This window comes from Erpetoichthys calabaricus, chromosome 2 (genome assembly GCF_900747795.2).
Source record: "Erpetoichthys calabaricus chromosome 2, fErpCal1.3, whole genome shotgun sequence".
Classification (NCBI taxonomy): Eukaryota; Metazoa; Chordata; class Cladistia; order Polypteriformes; family Polypteridae; genus Erpetoichthys; species Erpetoichthys calabaricus.
This window is the reverse complement of record NC_041395.2, coordinates 292,296,688-292,317,388: the sequence shown is the minus strand read 5'-3', so window position 1 is coordinate 292,317,388 and position 20,701 is coordinate 292,296,688. Positions and strand designations below refer to the sequence as shown.

The 20,701-nt window shown below is 37.2% G+C and overlaps 1 protein-coding gene across 1 annotated transcript in view; it reads left to right on the top strand.

Moving 5' to 3' along the window:
• Window positions 1–20,701, top strand: part of atrnl1b (attractin-like 1b) — a 1,074,694-nt gene that overhangs the window by 279,640 nt on the left and 774,353 nt on the right. The window contains exon 10 of the mRNA XM_028795765.2: window positions 13,675–13,829. Within this exon, the coding sequence (XP_028651598.1) occupies window positions 13,675–13,829 (155 nt within the window). The remainder of the gene's footprint in view (window positions 1–13,674; window positions 13,830–20,701) is intronic.

Below are 20,701 nucleotides of genomic sequence, written 5' to 3'. Positions count from 1 at the left end.
TTTATTCATCGGAGAAAGAGAACAAAAGCATCCCCTCCACAAGAAAGTCCACTCACATATAAGAACAACGCAGCTGCACCAGGCGAAAGATGGCACCGTTTGCATGCACCAAGAGGTCGGGCGTCATACTGCCAGTCAGTCTTGTTGTCTTATTGTATAATAGTAACAATAAGAGCAGCTCACTAGTCAAAACGTTTATTTTGGGACACGGGAAGGCTTGAACTGGCGACCTTTTGAATAGGAGTCAGAAGTTCTTATCGCTGTACTACCAAAGAAGTCATGGCAACAAGCCACACTAACCCAATTTCTTTTTCTTTGGTTATAGTCTTGCATTAAAGCGCACTTGTTCTGTTATATTTGTACCTTTTTTGAAAGTGCTTATTTGATATTTGGACTTCAGTCTTCATACATTATATACTTCATGTCAAAATTTTGTCGTTGGTACTAAAACATGGAATACATTTGTTTGTCTTTTAGGTATGTGTTCAACATTTCTTGCATTTCTAGTCATCCTACACTTACATAGACCTTTGTAGACACGGAACACACATAAAATGCATGTGTTTCAAATAACGATATATTTTTTTAGCCTATACAGCTCTAGGTACCTGACTCTCTGATAAGCAAGGCTTGAGCAGGGAGAGGCTATTGCACTTTCTGCAGCGGTGGGAGGTTGGGATAGCAGACTGCTTGCTGCTTGGGCTTACCGACACATTTACAAGAGAAAAAACGCTGATGGAGAGGTGCGAGCGGATTTAAGGTGGGACGGGTTTACGAGTTTTTTCGTAAGCTTTGGTAATTCTAGTGTTAAGGCAAATATATAAAAAAAAATGTGTCAACATGGTGACAATTAATGCTTCAGGTCTGATTTACTTTACTCACTTTTTGATTTGATACTGTATCTTAAAAGCAAATCATAGAATTATAATTGCCTTTTAAGCAGTTGATCTAAGAATGATATTTGGGTTTTCTCTTGTGTGTCATTCATTACTTTTACTGTTAAACCAAATGCACGCTATTGTAGATAAGGGGGTTTTACATCCTTTACTGCTTAACCCCATTCCTGATGCTTAAGCCTGTCTGGTGTGGGTGAGCTGGCTGTGGTGGTACAAGGGTTCTGAATGCAAGTGTTACTGTTTATAATTCACAGAAATAAAACATAAAGCTCTCTAGATGGTTTTTATGGTTTTTTAATGCTAAAAAGGTTAATTGTATACACCAAGCACAATTTGACAGAGTTCAGAGCTCTAGATAAAACCAAAGCTTAAAATTAAAGTTAGGGTTAACAATTCAACCCCCCCCAACTCCCCTTCTGGGAGACCATTGCTGGAAATATTTACCAACTTTAAATACCAACTCTCTTTTTGTCCTTCTTAAGTGTTTTTTTTTATGGAGAACAAGAAGAAATAAAGCCATATAAACAGAATATGACTAAATGAATGTTTGTTTACACACTTAATGTTTGGATATTGTAATGGATTGGAAGACCAGCTCTTTTAGGTGTTTTATTTGTGTTGCACCATGTGCCCAGACAGGCTATTTTTCCTTTCATTCTCCTAGGTAGTAGCCTACGCCCTGCTTATGTAAGTAGACTTGAATATATACCCATGAAAGTGCATTAAGAGGAAAGAATCGGGACTTTCTCTTCTAAGCGCCATTTTGAAGACTTTGATTGATTTGCTTATTCTAACTTCTTCTCTGCAGCCTTAATAAATCTGATTTTTTTGGCGCTGCTCAGAGAGGACATTCCTTCCAGTATAAGTATTTTGACTTTTCACTACATTCAAATTGTTCCTGTTTTCCCAAAGATTCATGTCAAAAAACACAAGATAATCTGCATTAGTATGTTTGTAGATTATGTATTGTGTTAGCAAATCAGAATTTAATTATTTTTCTCTTAAGAAATACTTGCCTAACTTTTGATTAAGAATTGTTGCCATTACGTAAAATTTTTCACAGGAATTATGGACTTTTTATATAATATAATAATTTTTCCTCGTAATTGTTCTACCTTAAATATTAGTAAATTCTATGCTCTGCAGTTATTTTTTTGTAAATATTTGCTTTAACTTCCAGCAAAACCAATTATAGCATAAGTCTATTTGGCTGACATTAACTCCTAATCAGAAAGAATAACTGACACCAAATTATGGTACATTTAATAAATAATTGCATGCCATTTAGATATTGCTGTAATCAGCTATACTTAAATTATTTAATTCAGTATTATCTTTGTAAGTGACAGTTTAAATTGCCAGATTGTCTAAATATTCACATTCATCAAGGCTGCATGAAAATTACTTTACTTAAGAACTTAAAAACTCAATTTAAATAAGGATTTCAATTAAATAGGATGCCTTAAAGTAAACAGCAGGTACTGAATGCAATACAAATGTAAAAAAAAAATAGAACTTGGTATAATTTCAAGCTTAGGAAATCAGGAATTCATAAGAGATAAAGGGAAAATGGACGTGAACCTTACTGAGAACAGAATGCTATTATATTCACAGGTGTTCTTTGTTAAACCTTTTTTGTAGAGGTTAATTTAAGAATTACACAACAATTTGTAAAGAATTGTCACAGTGCTTTATTTTCTGATTCTCATTCTTTCAGCCAATCTACGTCTTGTGAACAGCTGATGCACCTCTGTTAACAATCAGACACTTTACATGTTAATATAATGGCCAGACTCAGTTTATGATACTTAGCTTAAAGATGCCATTCTCTTTTGTTTATGGGTTTATTTGCTTAAATAATCCTTACTGTCAGTAGTGACTTTTTTTTTTTAAAAAACTTTTTCCGTGTTATACTGGCAAGTCAATAAAGCTTTTGTTTTGAAAGTATCTGTATTAAATATTAAAACAGTCATGTAATGTGTTATCTCACTCCTTTGTTCTAAGTCCACTTCTGCAGGTTGCTTTCAGTCACCTAATTTAAATGTGCACTGTTGAATAATTACATTTCTAAATGTTCATCTGAGCAAGTGAACCTTGTAGTGTTTAGCTTTGGAGAGCTCTCAAAGTACATGTGTACACGGATGTAGGTGCCTGTTAGCTTAGGAGAAATGATCCTGAAAATTGCTATGTCAATCCTTAATTGATTAATGGAAATTATTTTGCATGAATACATTTAAAAAATTGTACCTTTTTTCTAAAATCTTATTTGGCCCACAAGATATCCCTATAAATTTAAGCCGGGTCTTCAAGATCTGTTACTTTGAAACCTGCTCTAATATTAGCTTTTAATACAAGAACATTTTTATAAGCATGAGATACATGTTACTCTAGTTAGTCTTAACACAAACATTTACTACGCATAGACATTACTTGCTATCCTAAAAGAAAATCCTTAAAAGATGGTATGGATGGCTGCAACATTAGTATTAGTTTGTAGAAAAAACTGTCTTTTTAATATATAGTAGTAATATTTTACAATTCAGGTTGTGAAAATTGCAAGACAATAATTAAGTCACTGTACTTTGTGGATTTAGTTCAGTTTTTCTACAACATAAAACTTAATAAACGTTACAACCTTGTTTATAATGTATTTATTTGAAATTATTTGAAATAATTGTAGTTGTAAAGTGAGCATAATGATATTATGTAAATTGTATACCAGGAATTACTCAGAATACTGCACTTTGTTTCGGCCCAGGAGCAAATATGCTGTTTTGTCTTCACATGTTGACTCTAGGTTGGGCATTAAGACAAACAATATTTGTATATAATGATTACATTTAAATAAATCCATGTAAATGTATGTGCAGTCTATCTGTATAAATTACCTTCTCTGAACACTTTCCAAAACATAGGTAGAGTTCAGCAAATTTTGTACATAAGGATGTGTGTATGTGTATGTGTGTGTGTATATATATATATATATATATATATATAATATATATATATATATATATAAATATATATATATATATATATATATATATATATATAAATATAAAATCCAACATCCGTCTGTATGTCTGTACGCCTTTCACGAGAGAACTACGTAATGGATTTAGATTGGGTTTCTTTCTAGAATTTGCTTGAACGTTCTGGTTCAGTATCATAGTTCTCTTGTGGCAGAGATTAATAAGCATGAATCGAAGAGAGAGGCTGAGGGCCAGGGGGAGGCGGGACCTCGGGAGCCGGGCGGGGCCAGCCTCCGTTTGAGTCGGGTCTGTATGTCTGTCCACCTTTCATTAGAGAACTACTTAACGGATTTATATCAGGTTTCTTTCTAGAATTTGCTTGAACATTCCGGTTGATTTTGTGACTTCTCTCATTGCGCTAAGTGTCCTAGTTTGTTTGCGGCAGCGATTTATAAGTGCGAAGAGAGGTCATGGGCTGAGGGGAGCGGGATGCATAAAAACTCTTTCAGGGGCTTTTGTCAAAAGGAGGAGCTGACAATGGTAATCAACTGTAAATTGTGACAAAACCAACCGTTACATTTTAGTTGACTCTTGCTGCTAGAAGGAAAGTTAGATTCAATGGTTTGACCGAGATTCCTTGCGCTCTCGTGAGTAGCAAGGCGCACACAACGGCAAAAATGGCACGGACATCTGGCGAGAGATCAAAGCGAATGCGTAAAGCAAAATACTCAGTGGATGACATTTTGTCTATTATCTCTGAACTGGACTATGACCTGTCGGACTCAACAAGTGATCATACAAGTGATCAAAAACGAATGTGAGGTTCCAGGTTCAGCTGATCGGTCCCCAGCTAATCGTGGTACTAACAGGGTTTGCTAGGGAGGACTGCCACTTAACAATGATAAGAGGTAGAAACCAGATTATAATGCAATGCGACCATGACCACTGCTGCTGTCCCAGCCATGCGAAGACAGCCTGGCAGCAAGCCTGCCGCACATTCTTGGCAAACTGGCAGCCACAGCATGCAGCAACAGGCGTTTTATGTTGATTTCTGAGTGAAACCATTGTTTTCTGGAAAAAAAATTCAGCCCTCAAAGAGTTAAGGCTGTTACATAGGATTACTGTATTATTAATTATTATTATTATGAGGAAAAAATAAGTATATAAAACAACTAGTAGATAGACAGATAGATAGATACTTTATTAATCCCAAGGAGAAATTCACATAGTAGACTTTCCTCCATGCTTCTGCTTACACAATAAGCAAACTGGTGGTTGTCTTGAAATCACTTTCATTAAGATGTTTCTTCGCTATGGGTTTAAAACTTGTCTTTGGTTAAACTGCTTGGCTTGATTATGGTGGGTACTGGAGGAATGATTGACTGCTTGAGCAGTTTTCAGGCGCTGCCATAAAAGCCATCTCACTACCATGTTGGTTTTGACAAGGTGTAAATATTTCTCCACTTCAGCTTTGCTGAGCTTCATCATAGATCTATTTCTGACATTTTCTACCCAACATGTTAGTTTTCAGTACTGAATTAATTGCTTTCAAGTCTTGTTGAAGACTTTTTTGTTCATTAGCAATGAATTTGTGTTAATTTTCTATTGTGTTTTCTGATGGTTTTTTTGTTGTTAGCATCCTTAACATTCTGTAGTAGTTTTTAGACTTTACCAGACATACTTTTGATTGGTTAGCATTTTCTTAACTCTTTCGAGGCGGTTGTCGACTTACAATGACACAGTATTGTCTCCACGCAGCAGCTGGCCGCCACACCAAAGCGTTGGGCACTAAGATCAGCTGGGGGTGGTACATCACTTTCGTTTTTATGATCTCCTGAACCCATGCATCCAAATTTCAGTGCGATTAAGCCTGTGTCTGATTCAGCCATAAAATGCAAAACGTTGTCCACGGAGTGTTTTGGTTTGCTTGTGTGCTTCGCTCTCTCGTCAGATCCGCCTTTAGCACCGGCGGCCGGCACCTGCATTAAGACAGCCAAAAAAAATATTCAGCCCTGAAAGAGTTAATCAATTGGTGCTCAAATTATTTGAATCGCTGTCTCAGTCATACACTTCAATAAATACCGTTTTAGAGCACAATGATTCAGTTTATTATCCTACAGAATGTTTAAATTTCATTAATCCTCTTGGCATGCCGCCCCACAATTTACCATTGAAATTAGGAGCACCGATTGTCCTTTGAGAAACCTGAGCCCACCCAGACTTTGCAATGGTACCTGTCTCCAGGTCTGTCAGCTTCAGAACAACATCATAGAGGCGCTAATCATCACAGGATGTGGCATTGGCGAGAGGGTTTTAATCCGTTACATTCCTCTAATCGCGACGGACATGTCCTTTCAATTCAAGAGATGATTACAGTTCCTGGTGAAACTTTGCTTTGCAATGTCAATTAACAAAGCCCAGGGACAGACAGACATGTTTGCAGGGTTTGATCTTAGCTCATCATGCTTTTCACATGGTCAGGCTTACGTTGCTTTCTCCCGGGTTAGTTCCCCAAGAAACCTTTATGTCCTCACCCCAGATAACAAAACCAATAATATTGTATATCGAGAGGCTCTCTGATAGGAAACCTATCAATATAAATTGTTCGCAATACAAATTAAATTTCACTACTATGCGGGTGGAGCTGCATGGGACAGCACACACACCAGTAACGGTGCACTGTACAATAAAATGCAGTGAATACACTTGACTTGAGCATTCATAGTTTTCATCCTCTTTCTCTGTACATTTAGTATTCATTTGCTCAGAGGTTGATACACGTGATGCTTCCTGAGCAGCTCTTCTTTTCTCCACCCTAGCGGCCTACTTCTCTTCTTTCATCTGCATCTTTTCACGTTAGAAGTGATTAAATCAGTGTTTGAGTTGCAATTAGTACTTTTTCCTTAATTTTTCACTTAAGCTGGCTCTTAAGTTTGCCTCAAAAATGATGTAAGCTATAAAGAGGTAGAGGAAGTGACGGCGAAGGTGGTAGGGATGAGAATGGTACCAGTACGTATGCGCTGCACGGCTGCCCTACTGGCCATTGCCGAGAGTTGATTCTACAATGAAATAAAATTTAAATAAAAAAAGGAATAACCATGGAGGTCAATCATTATCAAATTTCAGGTCAATAGGTCAAATGGTATGCGAGCAACAGGTGATTTAAAATACTGTATATTGTGAGACTTGCCCAGACACCACCCGACGGAAACCACATCTTTATAAAAGCACACGTTTATTTTTCTCCAAATAACACAGTCCCGCACACAGTGCTCCCAGCACCAATCACCCCTATTCCGGGCTTCTGTTTCAATGTCCGTGGCTGCCTTTCCTCTCCTCACAGGAGCTTTGTCCTGCTCCCACTCCTGACTCAAGCTCACTGATTGTAGTTATGCAGCCCCTTTGATTCTCACCCGGATGTGCTCCAGGTGCTTGATGATGATCTTCCGGCAGCACTTCCCAGAAGCACTCCGAGCGTCCCTGGAAGGATCTTCCTCCATCTTCCTGGGTGCGGCGGAAGTAAATGTTTCCCGGGTTCCATGAGGCTTGAGGCACCCCCTGGCGGTGGCCACGGGTCCCAACGGGTTGGAACCTTCTTGCTCCTCTCCCGTGGTCCTATCCTGATCCAGGGCAGTTGCCCACTCATGGCCCGGAGGACATAAATGCCACCTCCCGGTCCTTCTAGGCATCCTGGCTGGGTAAGGACCCCAGCTTCCTGTGACAATATATCATATATATATATATATATATATATATATATATATATATATATATTAGTATTGTATAATTATATTGTAAAGCAGGCAATTGACTGGCTTACAATTGCATATCCAGTTGGATGGTTGGACCATACTATATTATTATGGCTTACAGTTCAGCCACTTCTCACAAAGACAACACTGTTATACCTGTCATGCATTGAGTTTAAACCTGGGTCTTAAAGTATTAGGACTGCTTTAGTTTCTGAACATGACCAAAAAAATGTAAAAAAACAAACAACTGTTCTTTTAAGCTCACACTTAACTCCTGCTTTTTTTCTAACAATGTACTGTTTGAATCCAGGTAATATTAGCTAGTTTTTCCAAATGTAAATTATTTTCAGCAGCTCTTGGCCTCATGGTAAGCTAGCTGTAGAAGCCATTGTACGTCAGAAACTAGATCTTTTAATATCATTGCAAATCATTACTTGCCCAAAGCATAGTGCCACGCAAAGTTGATTAATGCCTTTTGCAAGTTTGCTGCTGCCATGAAGAGAGCACATGGAAAAAGTGCAATGAAACTGCAGAACTTGCAACACAGGGATCAGTGTGGACTTTTAGAGTTTGTGTGTGGTTCTTGTTGAAAATTGATAATATTTTTATTTCAAGGTCTCATAAAGCTGTTCTAGAAGAAACAGTGACACTGAAAAACATTTGTTTTATATTTTTTTCATATGCTTGTACTTTAGTGCTGCTGCCTCGCAGTTAGGAGACCCGAGATTGCTTCCTGGGTTCTCCCCGTGTCTGCGTGGGTTTCCTCCGGGTACTCCGGTTTCGTCCCACAGTCCAAAGACATGCAGGTTAGGTGCACTGGTGATTCTAAATTGTCCCTAGTGTGTGCTTGGTGTGTGTGTGTTTGTGTGTGTGTGTGCCCTGCGGTGGGCTGGCGCCCTGCCCGGGGTTTGTTTCTTGCTTTGTGCCCTATGTTGGCTGGGATTGGCTCCAGCAGACCCCTATGACCCTGTAGGTAGGATTTAGCGGGTTGGACAATGGATGGATGCTTGTACATTGGAAAATTAAAGACCCCCTCCCCCCAAACATTTTGCTTTTAAGGTATGATTTGATTTATTGGATTACAAAAACAGTTTAGAAAGTGATTGTCACTTGTACTTTTGCCAAAGTACAATTGTTGGTTTTGCTCTATGCGGAATATTCCATCCAAATGAAAAGTTATTTGTTGATTACATGTTCCACTTTCAGTATGCATCTTGAGGCAATGTCCTGCAAGTGCTGATTTCAGCATACCAAACATAACTATGAGAGTTCCAATGGGATATCCATAAGCTGGAACTTTCTGTACAAACTTGGGAGTCCAGGGATTTCCAATTATTTTTATTGAATCAACAAACACTGATACTAAATTGGCCCAGATGTGTGTGTATGTGTGTGTGTGTGTGTCTGAATTTGTGTTCACCCTGCGATGGACTTGGCACCCTGTCAAGGTATTGTTCTTGCTTGGTATCCTTTGCTGGGACAGACTCCAGCTTCCCTGCCACCCTGTTCAAGGTAAAAGAGAGATGGATGAATTAAAATATAGCATGTTTTATTGTTTTGGTTGAAGTTAATGTGAACAAGTGGCTTTATATAGTAATTCAGATTAATTATTCTACAAAGAACAATTATGAAACCCATATTGTCAAGCTATTTTACTTGATTCAACAGTTTGTCATTTTTTTTCTTTATTATTAATGATGTTAATAGGAAGCCAAAGCTGTTACCATTAAGTGCAGTGCAGTAATCATGCCTGGCAGCTTATCACAGGGTATGTTCGCAGACACAGCCACAATGACATAAAGCCAGTTTACAACCATAATATGTTAGGAGTGTGGGATCACATGCCGGGGTAAACAGAGAACATGCAAAATTGTACTTCTACTGCAAATGGAAATGAAACTGAATATCAGCAATTAAGTGATGTTGTATACAGATACAATAGTTAAGATATCTGTTAATGCATTTGAACAGTATTTAGATTTTTCTGTTTTTATCGAAGTATGTCAAACTTTTCATGCTTGGTTTTTGTGGCATATATATTCAATGGACTTCCAAAATAAAAGAAAAATGCATAAATTCTGTTTTGTTTCTTTATAAATGAAGTAAATAGTAGGCTGTATAGGTATGTTTCTCCTTGTCTAATTTTGTGTCTTAATAATTCTTCATAGTTATATAGAGCTTTTCTCACTACTCAGGACACTCAATCTCTGCCTTTTATGATATGGTGTCTTTTCCTGTTTACAGTGTTGTACATAAAACAGCATAGCAAAAAAAAAAACAAATAGCTGAAACTTTATGGAAAACATGGCTCTTTTTTATTTGTTTTAATGCATGAGAGACTAGTTTTTGAGTAGTTAATTATCAATGTGAGCTAATCTTTTTCATTTAAATAGACTCTTTTAACTAGTGGTAGTAGAGTTTTTTTTCCCAGAGTGCAGAGAAGTTCTAATTTGTAAGTTTTTCGCTTTCATCAGAATTACACTTATCAAAGCATTTGATATTTTTCTTGAAACACCTAATATTAGGGTTAGCTTATTTTTATTACGATAGACAGCTTACCAGCATTTGGAGCAAGCTGGCAGCACCTTATTACTATACTGCTTTATATAATGACAGATAATGTACAGGTTTGGCTTTCAGGGAAGGCTGATAAATTTGTTTGATTTGTGCACATATTATAGTGTTATGATGCCATCTGTTTTTTCTTTACACAGAAATCCTGTTTACACAGTTCCATCTTGGCATAAATGCTTAACTAATGCTTAATACCTCTAAATTTAAACACTGAGAGGTTGGTAATCAGTTTTTCTTTAAATGCACGATGGTGTTTACTGTCTGCTGCTCTGCCTGTCCCCTCCTTATTCTCCCAGATTTGTATAAAACTAATGTCATGCAATAAACACTAGAGGATCAGCAGATTGATGCACTGTTTATTAGGTGAAGCAGAACACATGATTAGAGCACCAAAAGCCAAATATGTGCTCTAAAGAAAGCAGTTCTCATGAAGCATTAAATAATAGTAGTAAAAGATCGAGACATGGGTGCAAGGCTATTTATATGATGAGGAATCTATTCTAAACTTCAATGGAAGTCATAAAAACAGTTTTGTCTGGTAAACTGGTCCTGAAAACAAGTACAAACTGATTTTGCAGATGGACTGAAAGCAGAAACTCTTAAGAATTCTAACAATGGAAACTATACCATAATGTAATATTTATCTACTGACATTACTGTCAGACCTTCTGGTTACTTTTACTCAGAAGCATATACTTTAGATACATAATATAATACATTACTCCACACTAACCAGAATTCTTAGGTACATTTCCCATTGTGGGATTAAACTAGATGAACCATCTTTTATATTTATCAGTAAACATGTCTATTCTAAAAAACACAATCCCACAATGCACTTTGCATTTATTTTTGTTTTTAGGCTTGGTCAGATATCAGTCAAAGTCATGTGGAATTGAATTGTCAGTGTCATTTTATTGTCACTGTCAACCTATCACTGCCGAATTTTGCAAATAGTAATTACTGTGATTCTGACTTTTAAACTCCTATGGATTCTTGAATGTCCCTATAACTGTCAAGCAATCCAGAACTAACATCATCCTGTTCTGTGTCTGGCTGGCCAGTGAGCATGAGTGAGCCTTGAGAATTTGTGTCAGGAAGATCAATAGAGAGTGTTTGGTGGCATGGTAAAGATGTAACAAGATCATTTTGAGGTGCAGTGAGTTGAACCATCATCGGAGTATTGCTCACAAAAAAATTAGAAAAGGTGAAGGAAAAGCATGTTTAAAATACAAGTACAGGTTATAGTTTGAGACACATGCAAAACAGTGCAAACAAAGTCATTGCTGAAAAAATATATTCACAGACATTCAAAAGCACCAACAGATAACAAAATGTAGTTTGCACAATCTTAGAGATTAATGTCATTTAGTGATAGACTAAAAAAATCAATGATAGGTACAGTTAATTCATATACATAGATTACAAAATTGTTCAAAAGATTTATTTACAGATGACAATGCAACAAACTTCACATTAATGCATTTTTAGAAGTATGGTTTAAAGAGCAGGTTTCATGACTTTTGAGTCACTTTTGATGGACACTTCGGTTCAACTTTAAGCTAATTGAATACAGGCAGTCCCCGGGTTACGTACGAGATAGGGACTGTAGGTTTGTACTTAGGTTGAATTTGTATGTAAGTCGGAACAGGTACATTATTTTAATAAATGCTATAGTTGACTGACTGTAACCAAGTGCTATGCCAATGAATGATGGAGTTTCACCTCTCTCTGACCTTTTTATTATTTCTACTTTATTTGCAATGGTGATGTTTTTTCTCTTCTTTACTGTATCAGCAGCACTTGCATCAGGTTTGTGTTTCAGAGACATTCTTGAAGGGTGAAGGTTAAGATGAGTTCTTCTGCACAGCACTGTACGCGCTATCACAGCAGGAAGGCACTCCGTCAACATGTCTGATGTACTGACAAGAGACAACTTCCTGCTATATGCGTAACAGTACAAGCAGGCTTGCTATTGAGAATGAATGGGGGTGGCGAGGGGCGGTTTATCACCAGCCCACCTCACAGTCACCTCCACTACAGTATGGTGCCTGCAGTGTCCGCCCACCGAGAATGAACATGGTGCGGCCAAAGGCAGGTAGTGAAATGCCCAACCCCAATTCAACAGGCAGCCATCCGAGGCACACTACAATGCTACCCCCGCCGCCCTGTTGAACCACAACCGGGTCACCGCTTGCAGCATTACCAGCTGTGTTTGCTGGGTGGGCAGTGAAACACCCCCCTCTGCTCCATACAGCCTGCGTCCAGTCAGGAGCAGTAGCTGTGGCGGCGTAGTGGGCGGGCAGCGAACCATCGTCCTGCACATGAGCGATAGCTGTGGCCCCTGGTGACTATGGACCACGGGTCACCGCTTGCCGCCGGGAGTTGCTCGAGGGACACTACACTGCGTGAGCAGCGAAATCGCCCCCCTCCAGCCACTGCTTGCAGCATCCCCAGGCCGAAGATGATGGAGTGGCAGTTACTGAGGCACATGCGTCGCAGCTCCGTCCTCGTTTGTAAGTCGTAGGTCGGATATCTGTAACCTGGGGACTACCTGTATTTTGGCATAATTCTGAATTGAAACTTTCCTTGAGTCATCCAGGTCCACAGGCAGAAATGCAGCTTAAAGCCACCGTGATGCCCATCCAAACATCTTAGTCACACTAGTGCAGAATGATTATAGATGTCCACTTCCAGACCAATTAAGTATTTCATTTAGACACTGTTTCCCTTCCAGTAGACTGATTAACCTACAGGAGAACTTTGGCAATTGTAACTTCTCCAAACTATGGAGGTCTTTAAGCATTCTTCCTGAGCTAATTTAAAGTCACTTTAGATTGAGTTACAATATAGTAATCAAACCTCTATGAGTAAGACCAGACGGACAAGGTTTATTACCTTTTTGTAGTAGGACTATCCAGACATTTTTCTGGTTATTTGCACTTGAATTAGTGAATGTGATATCCTACTTTTTTAATACCTGACTAGATTTTTCTTGTAAGCGAGTTGGTGATCCTTGTGGTTGACAACAATTTAACTACATGTATCAACCGATCTCAATTTTATATCAATTGTCTTAAACAAAATGTGAAATAAAAGAAAGGATTGATGAAAGGAATTCACAGTATAAATTGGGAAATAATGGAAGAACAAAGCCTTCAATCAACACTGTTGTAGTATACTGTATAATACTATGTGCCTATATATGTAGACTTTACATATACAAGTGTTTTGTGTGTCTGTGCTGTTTTTATATAAGCACATATACACAGTAGTATTAAAATGTGGTTTAAAATATGTATGCTGTATTTTGCTCACATAAGTTATCTAGCATTGTCAATACTGCCTCTCTCTCTGTCAGTATTCAGGAGCTTTTCCATATTGGATTTTAGAGTAAAGTATATATAGACATATTACTAAATGAAATTTAATTCTTACATGTTTTTTGAGTTCTTATATGGTTTACTTTTGTTTTTCCAGGACAATCTTAAAGGAAAGTGGACTGGCACGGTATCTCCATTCAGCTGTTATCATCAGTGGGGCTGTTTTGGTTTTTGGAGGAAATACACATAATGATACATCTTTGAGCAATGGGGCGAAATGCTTTTCTGCAGATTTCCTTGCTTATGACATTGGTATGTAGCCTAACCTCTTATCTGTAGGTAATAACAAATTGCTTTGCTCACCCACACCCCAAGCAATCTTTATTATAATTTTAATGTCTCTACAGTTTAGTCTTCATTCACCACAAGGGGATGAATATAGTAGCTGAATGACATAATGGGGCTGAGAACAGAAAATGAAAGGCTAATCATTGAGGGTCACACATGGAAGGACATAATTCATCAAACCTCATCATAATTCTTCAAAAGTGTAGTTTATTGCACCATTATGAACCATATAAGTCAAACTATATTTATAGCACCTTTCACACAACACACTATCACAAGGTGACATTTAAGACAACTATATTACAAGTTCAGAAGTTTTGTTAGTAAAATGTTGTAGGTAATATGTTAATATTATGAAAAATAAGAATATGGTGAAAAATAAGACACAGCCAGTCAGGTACAATTAAAAGAACAGTTGCCATTTACAAATTTTAATATATTTAGTACAGAATGCTGCTTTTTAAAATATGTATATAAAGTTGAAATAAAAGTTTGCATTGTGTTTTGCAAAGAGGCATTTTGTATAGAATTAAATAAAACATTGCACATGTTCTGGATGAACTATGCTTCTAAATCTAACATAGTTCTTAAAATCAATGTAATATTGAAGCTATCTTTATAAATGTTATAAATTAAGTAAAATTGTGATTTTTAAAATGAGGATATGCTTGAAACACCTTCTGGTGTGGCGCTTATTCAGATCAATCTTTGATTAACTGATTACATCTGGCCATCAGGTGTTTCTCCACAAAATGTGGATTTTTTTTTAAATAAGTTACAATACAATAACATACAATAATAACTTGTGTGCATGTATATATATATATATGCACATAAAGTGGATTCGGAAAATAATCAGACCCCTACACTTTTTACACATTTTGCTGTGTTGCAGCCTTGTGCTAAAATCATTTATTTCTTCATCACATCAAGCAGCATTCAATACCCTAGAAAAAGTAAAAGCTTTAAACCAGTTTTAAATCGGTCCAGGGTGTATAATAACAGCTCCTCAAGCTGTCAAAGTGCTTATTTTTGAAGAGATGTGTCTCTGTTAGAAGCCTGATTCAAATGAATTTCAAAACATTCTACTTGTGGAAGTAGAAGAAATAGGGTTAGTGATCTCAGAAGCAGAAATTATGTTGTTTTCCTTCCAGGTAGTTTTCCCTATATACTGTGTGTATAGACATTGTACTGTGTGTGTATATATATATCTCCACACAAACAAAATTATAATTCATTCCATGATAAGCTTTCTGCAAAGGGCCACTAGTGCTCCTAACATGAAGAAAAGAAACATTCAGAAATATCTAGGAACACAAATTTAAACCCCATTTTTATTCTCATAAACATCTGTATTTAGTGAACATATTGAGCACAAATCCACCTTTTTTTTTTAACTAGAATATTTTATTAAGAACTGTATGTGTTCATTTACTCAAAAAATAGTTAATATCTTTATTTCATCCCATTGCATCTCATCTTCTCAGCCACTGTTCCTTGTGAAGGTCATGGTGGCATTTGACCAAGCAGGTCAGTCCCGACTTCCCTGTTCCTATCTATAGATTCCAGCTCTTCCTGGGAAATTCCCAGGTAGGCATTTTCAAGCCAGCCAGAGATCCTTCCAGCGTGTCCTTTCCATCCATTGTGCAGTGCCTGGAGCAGCTCTAGGGGAACCATCTGGGGGGTATCCTTACAAAATGCTCAAATTACCTCAACAGTTTCTCACAGTTTGGAGGAGCCTCAGCTCTATTCTGAGGCTCTTTCAGATCACTGATATTCTTAACTATCATGAAGTGTCAGCCTAGCCACCCTGTGAAGAAACCTAATTGCAGTCGCTTTTATTACCTGCAACTCATGACCGTAAGTAAGGACCAGGATGTAGATTGACCAGTGAACTGAAAATTTTATATTTAGACTCTTCTTTCACTTCACCACTATAGACTGCTGCTGCAACTCCAATCTGTGTATTGGTTTTATGCTGCCTTTTTCATTCCCTTGTGAAGAGGATCTTGAGATACTTTAACTCCTCTACCAATTGCAGATGTTTCTCCCTCACTAGGAGAAAGTAAAACACTCTTTTCTGAGGACAAAAAAAAACATGACCTCAGACTTGGAGATACTGATCCTCATCCCAATAAAGCAATGATGCTATGCCTGGCCTCCCCCACCTGGACACCTTCACCTCTTTGGCTGTCCTTTGATACCCTGTCCATGAAAACCACAAACAAGAGTGTTGACATGACACAGCCTTGATGGAGTTAGACAGCCACATTGATTGAATTTGACTTAACGGTAAGTATTCGGATATAGCTATCACTGCATTCATATAGGGAATGTGTTTTTTCCAAATCTACATAACACATGCAGACTGGCTTATTATACTTCCATGCACACTCCAGCAGCTGAACCAGGGAGAAGAGCTGGGCTTTTCTACGGCCAGATCAGAATCTACAGTCTTCCTCAATAACTTTGGTTCAGCCATTGGACAGATTTTCCCTCCAGCAACATTGCATGTTCCTTACCTGGTAGGACAAGGTGTGTGATCCCTCTATATTTAGAACATATCTTCTGGATACCGTTCTTATTTCTTGATGTTCTTTGATTTATCATATGTTCTTGCCTTTCCTCTAATCAACACAAACTGTGTCTGCTGTCTGACAAAAAGTTGTTTTTCCTCACACTCCTTATTCCATATACTGTATCTGTTTCCCTATTAATGAGAAATGAAAGATGTCTTGCTTTTCACACTTACGCTGCTGGGACACTTTATTTTGTCTGTTACCTGTTCTGTGTTCTCCACACAAAGGATGTTTTATTTTCAATTGCTTGAGCTATTTTTTGTCACTGCACTGTATTTGTCAGGTTATTGTCGCATCAGTTGTGTAGAGATGGGCTTGGTTGGTTTTAGTTACAAAAAAGTCTCTGCAAATACAATGCAAAAATTCCCTGACAAGCAGAGTTGTGCCTCATTATGCTGTTTTATTTAAGTAGTAAGCACCTTCTTGCCATTGTGGAACTACAGTACCGATTTTGCCTTACATGTTATTCTAGGGTTAATTTGATAAACCTAGCTGTAGGGTAACTTGTGATACGCATAGCCAGGTAACAGTTTCTCACCTTCAAAAAGAGTAGTTTTAAGTTTTTCCCCTAGCCACATTTTATTGTTTGTGTTTACGCAGTTTTTACAAAGGACATCCTAAATTCAGATTCTGTTCTCATGTCTAAAAAAGGAGCAAATGGAACCCTGGTAAATGGTGACACATTCATAGCTCCTTAAGACTGTAATCATAATGAAAGGCACATTGCGAAATAACTTCAGTTTCTCTGGTACCATATTGAAGTAAGTTTTTGTGTTTTGTTTGTTGCATAGCTTCCAAAAATGGCAATTCAAAGTTTTTACAGCCCAGAAAAAGAATTTTGCAAATTTATTTAGCTAATTTTTAATTAATTGTCATGCATTATTTTATGAATGTATTTCACTACTACATCTTACACAACAGTAGATTGTGTTTTGTTCGTTGTAATTGTGCGCTTGCAGCAAAATGGTTGTTTGTACTTTGTTCTTTGAAACTTATTTTCAGAAAAGATTTTTAAAAACCCACCTACAGACCACACTAGGTTTGGGCAAAATGGCAGTATTATTGTGGTGATAGAAAGTTATGGTGTTGTGGAACAGGCACTGGCCATCAAACTTGTTTATGACAGGCAGGCACCTGAGTGTTTTCAAGTCTGTCAATGCTGCTCCTAATCTTGTTGATGTCTTGAAAGATGTTTTATCAAGAGAAGACTTTATAACGTTTGCTTTGTTAGTACCTAGTAGGCTTGTACTGATAGGTGATATAATAATAATGCGTTATTTATATAGCGCCTTTCCCATGCTCAAGGCACTTCACAGAGTGAAGTAAACAATGATTACTTGCATTTGACTTTTGCTGAGGATTTGATCAAAGTGATTAACTGTGTTGTAAATATTCAATGTATTTGGATTGTTTAAGGATAGGTTGTTAACTTACACTAGGAAGTTTAAATGCTTCTTTAGCAGAAATCTACAAATATGTTTTCACTCCCAACATGCAAATTAGCTGCCATTTGCAACATATTATTAAGAGAAGACAAGAGAAGCATAGGATCTTGCAATTGTGATAGCTCTAGTGAAAGCTGTGGTCAGTCTGGATTCGTGAACAGAGTAAAGAGTGATGAGAAACTCCTGCTTATATCGTTCAGTTACTGATTTTGCTGCCCCCCAGTATCTACAAACATCGTTTCACATTTTTCAGTATTTGTAAAGGCTGCTGAGAAGAAAAGATATGGAATTTAGAAAATGTATAAAAGGTGTGTTGCAGCAGGCGTTATGGTATATTGCCACTGGCACTGGCTGTAACACCTTATCCATTCTTTTTTGTAATAAGCAAACCATCCGTGAGCCAGTCCATTTGGAAAGAGTGTTATGCTCTCTGATCAGCTCTGCAGAAGGCTTATCCCACAAGGGAAGCAACTCTGTGTGGTGTAGCCATCAGTGGATCACATATTCCCATCACTGCCCCAAAAAGAATTTGACATGGATTGTTACAACTGAAGGGGATTCTGCTTAATTTAACTCCAGGCTAATTTTCTGTATGGAAAAAACATTTCGGAGGGGCTGAAGGCTAGACATATTTGGTTTTACAAGAAAAACACATATCATGCAAAGCAAGCGTTATTTATTCACACACATAATGTAAAACAGCTATGGTACCATTGTGTTCATCTCATAGTGCCCTGCTTGTATTTTGTGCTTTTGCAGAATTCAGAAGCACTAATAAATAGTGAGACTTGCTACAAAGTAGTATACTGAATGCTGTGCATGCAAATGATGATTTCAGTTTGTTGTGAATCTTTCACAATAAAAACCTTCCTGCTTACTCAACAAATAACTTAAATCTGTTTGACTCACCATGAACATTTGCTTTGAAGGCAAAGTGCTGCTAGATATGTGAGGCTGATTTCTTCTTAGCCAGCATCTCGCATGTCTGTGTTTGTCAGTATTAAACAAGAATAGTTTTGTGCTTTGTCACAATGTGTGGCAATTAGCAGTGAGGACAGCCAGTGGCCAAATTAAGAATTACAGGAACTGCAATAAAGCAATCTGGGCTTTTCCTGTTAAAATGGTGATTCCTCCACCCCCTGATAATATTAACTATCAACAATGTTTAAGGTGAAGACGATCATCCTGAGGATTTTACATATCACCCAATCCTGTACTTCACCCTCGGTTCTCACTTCTTTTAGTCTGATCACTAACCTTTCATGTGGTACCAATTCAAAAGCCTCCTGAATATCAAGGTAAGTAATATTGTCTGCACATTCCTCCTCATATGCTTTTGTTATTTCCTCATTGAATTCCAGAATATCAGTGAAACATGACTCTCCCCATCTGAATTCCAATCTGAGCAAATTGACATAGCATACTAACAAATATTGTGAAGTAAACTTGAACAGTTAGCTGTACATTAGAGAGTAACCACATTAAAATATCATTAAAATCTCTGTCTGAATATGCAGTTAAGTGGCACTGCATTCTGCTTACCTTATTATAGATGCATTTTTTTCACTTCTCAATAAATGTCTCAAATATCTGAGCTGTTATATTTAACAGTGTTTTGTTAACATTATTAATTACTAAACAACAAAACTATATATTTTCAAATGAAAAATGACAAAGTATTGTCAGGTTTATGAAGCTTGCACAGTTATTACAGATTTTAAATTGTCTGCATTTTTATTACATATTCTGAGGCAAATATAGCTGGGCTCATAACTTATTGCTTTGATTTGAAAATGTATATTAAATATTTTTATATGCTGCATATCATATGTAAATGTTAATTTTACCTTTCCTTCTGCAAATCCACACATTCTTAGGATATCTGACATAGTTTTTTGGATTCTAAATACACTTAAATAAAAGTACTGCACTTGAAGATGCTGCATAATTCACAGCGTGCCCATTCACAGACTGGAATATATGACAAGTAAGTGAAGGTGGCAAGAGCAGTCATTGATTTCACTAATAATCTGGCAGTTGCAAACTAAAATTTAAGTTGTCTTCTACAGATCAATGCCCCAGTGTGATTGGTCAGAATTTGCTCAGATTTCAGTCATCATTTAATTAAATGATACTCGTCTACACAAAGACCTTTTTTTGTGAAAGTGTAGGGCAGAATGTTTACAGTAGTCAACATTTAATTAATGTTCTGGAAATGAAAAGGAAATTGCACTACGATAGGTTGTAGTTGATTGGTGACTTGTCCAGGGTTCTAGGCTAACTTGAACATTTCTGTCACAATGTAATTCTTCCTTTCTTTAAGGCAAGAGTTGCCATTCAACAGTTACTCATGTGTGCTTGAAAAATTCGGCTCATCTTTGATCATCATGTGACTGTTTTATGCCATTATACTGTGTATATACTGTACATTATTACACAGAATAAGAACTCTGTCCTTGCTTGCTTCATTGGCTCACCCATAGCTTGGAGCACTCTCCTGCATTGTAGCATGCGCTTGACATTTTCGTGTAGCCTGATTGACAACAAGCTTTACGTTTTAAGAGGTGAATCCCGCTTCTAAAAATACTATCTTCAAAAAAAAAAAAAAAATTCCACAAATGATGAACATATTTTACATGTTTTAATGAGCTAAAGGTATGTTTTGTTGAAGAATTGAATCGCCAGCTTTATTGTTGCTCTCCCCAGGATTATTTTCATGAGAAGAAGGAGATCATACATTATAACAAAAAATTTAAAAACACTAAGCAATGCAAAAATGAGTTTAAAAGGATTTCTCTTTTTCTGTATTGTG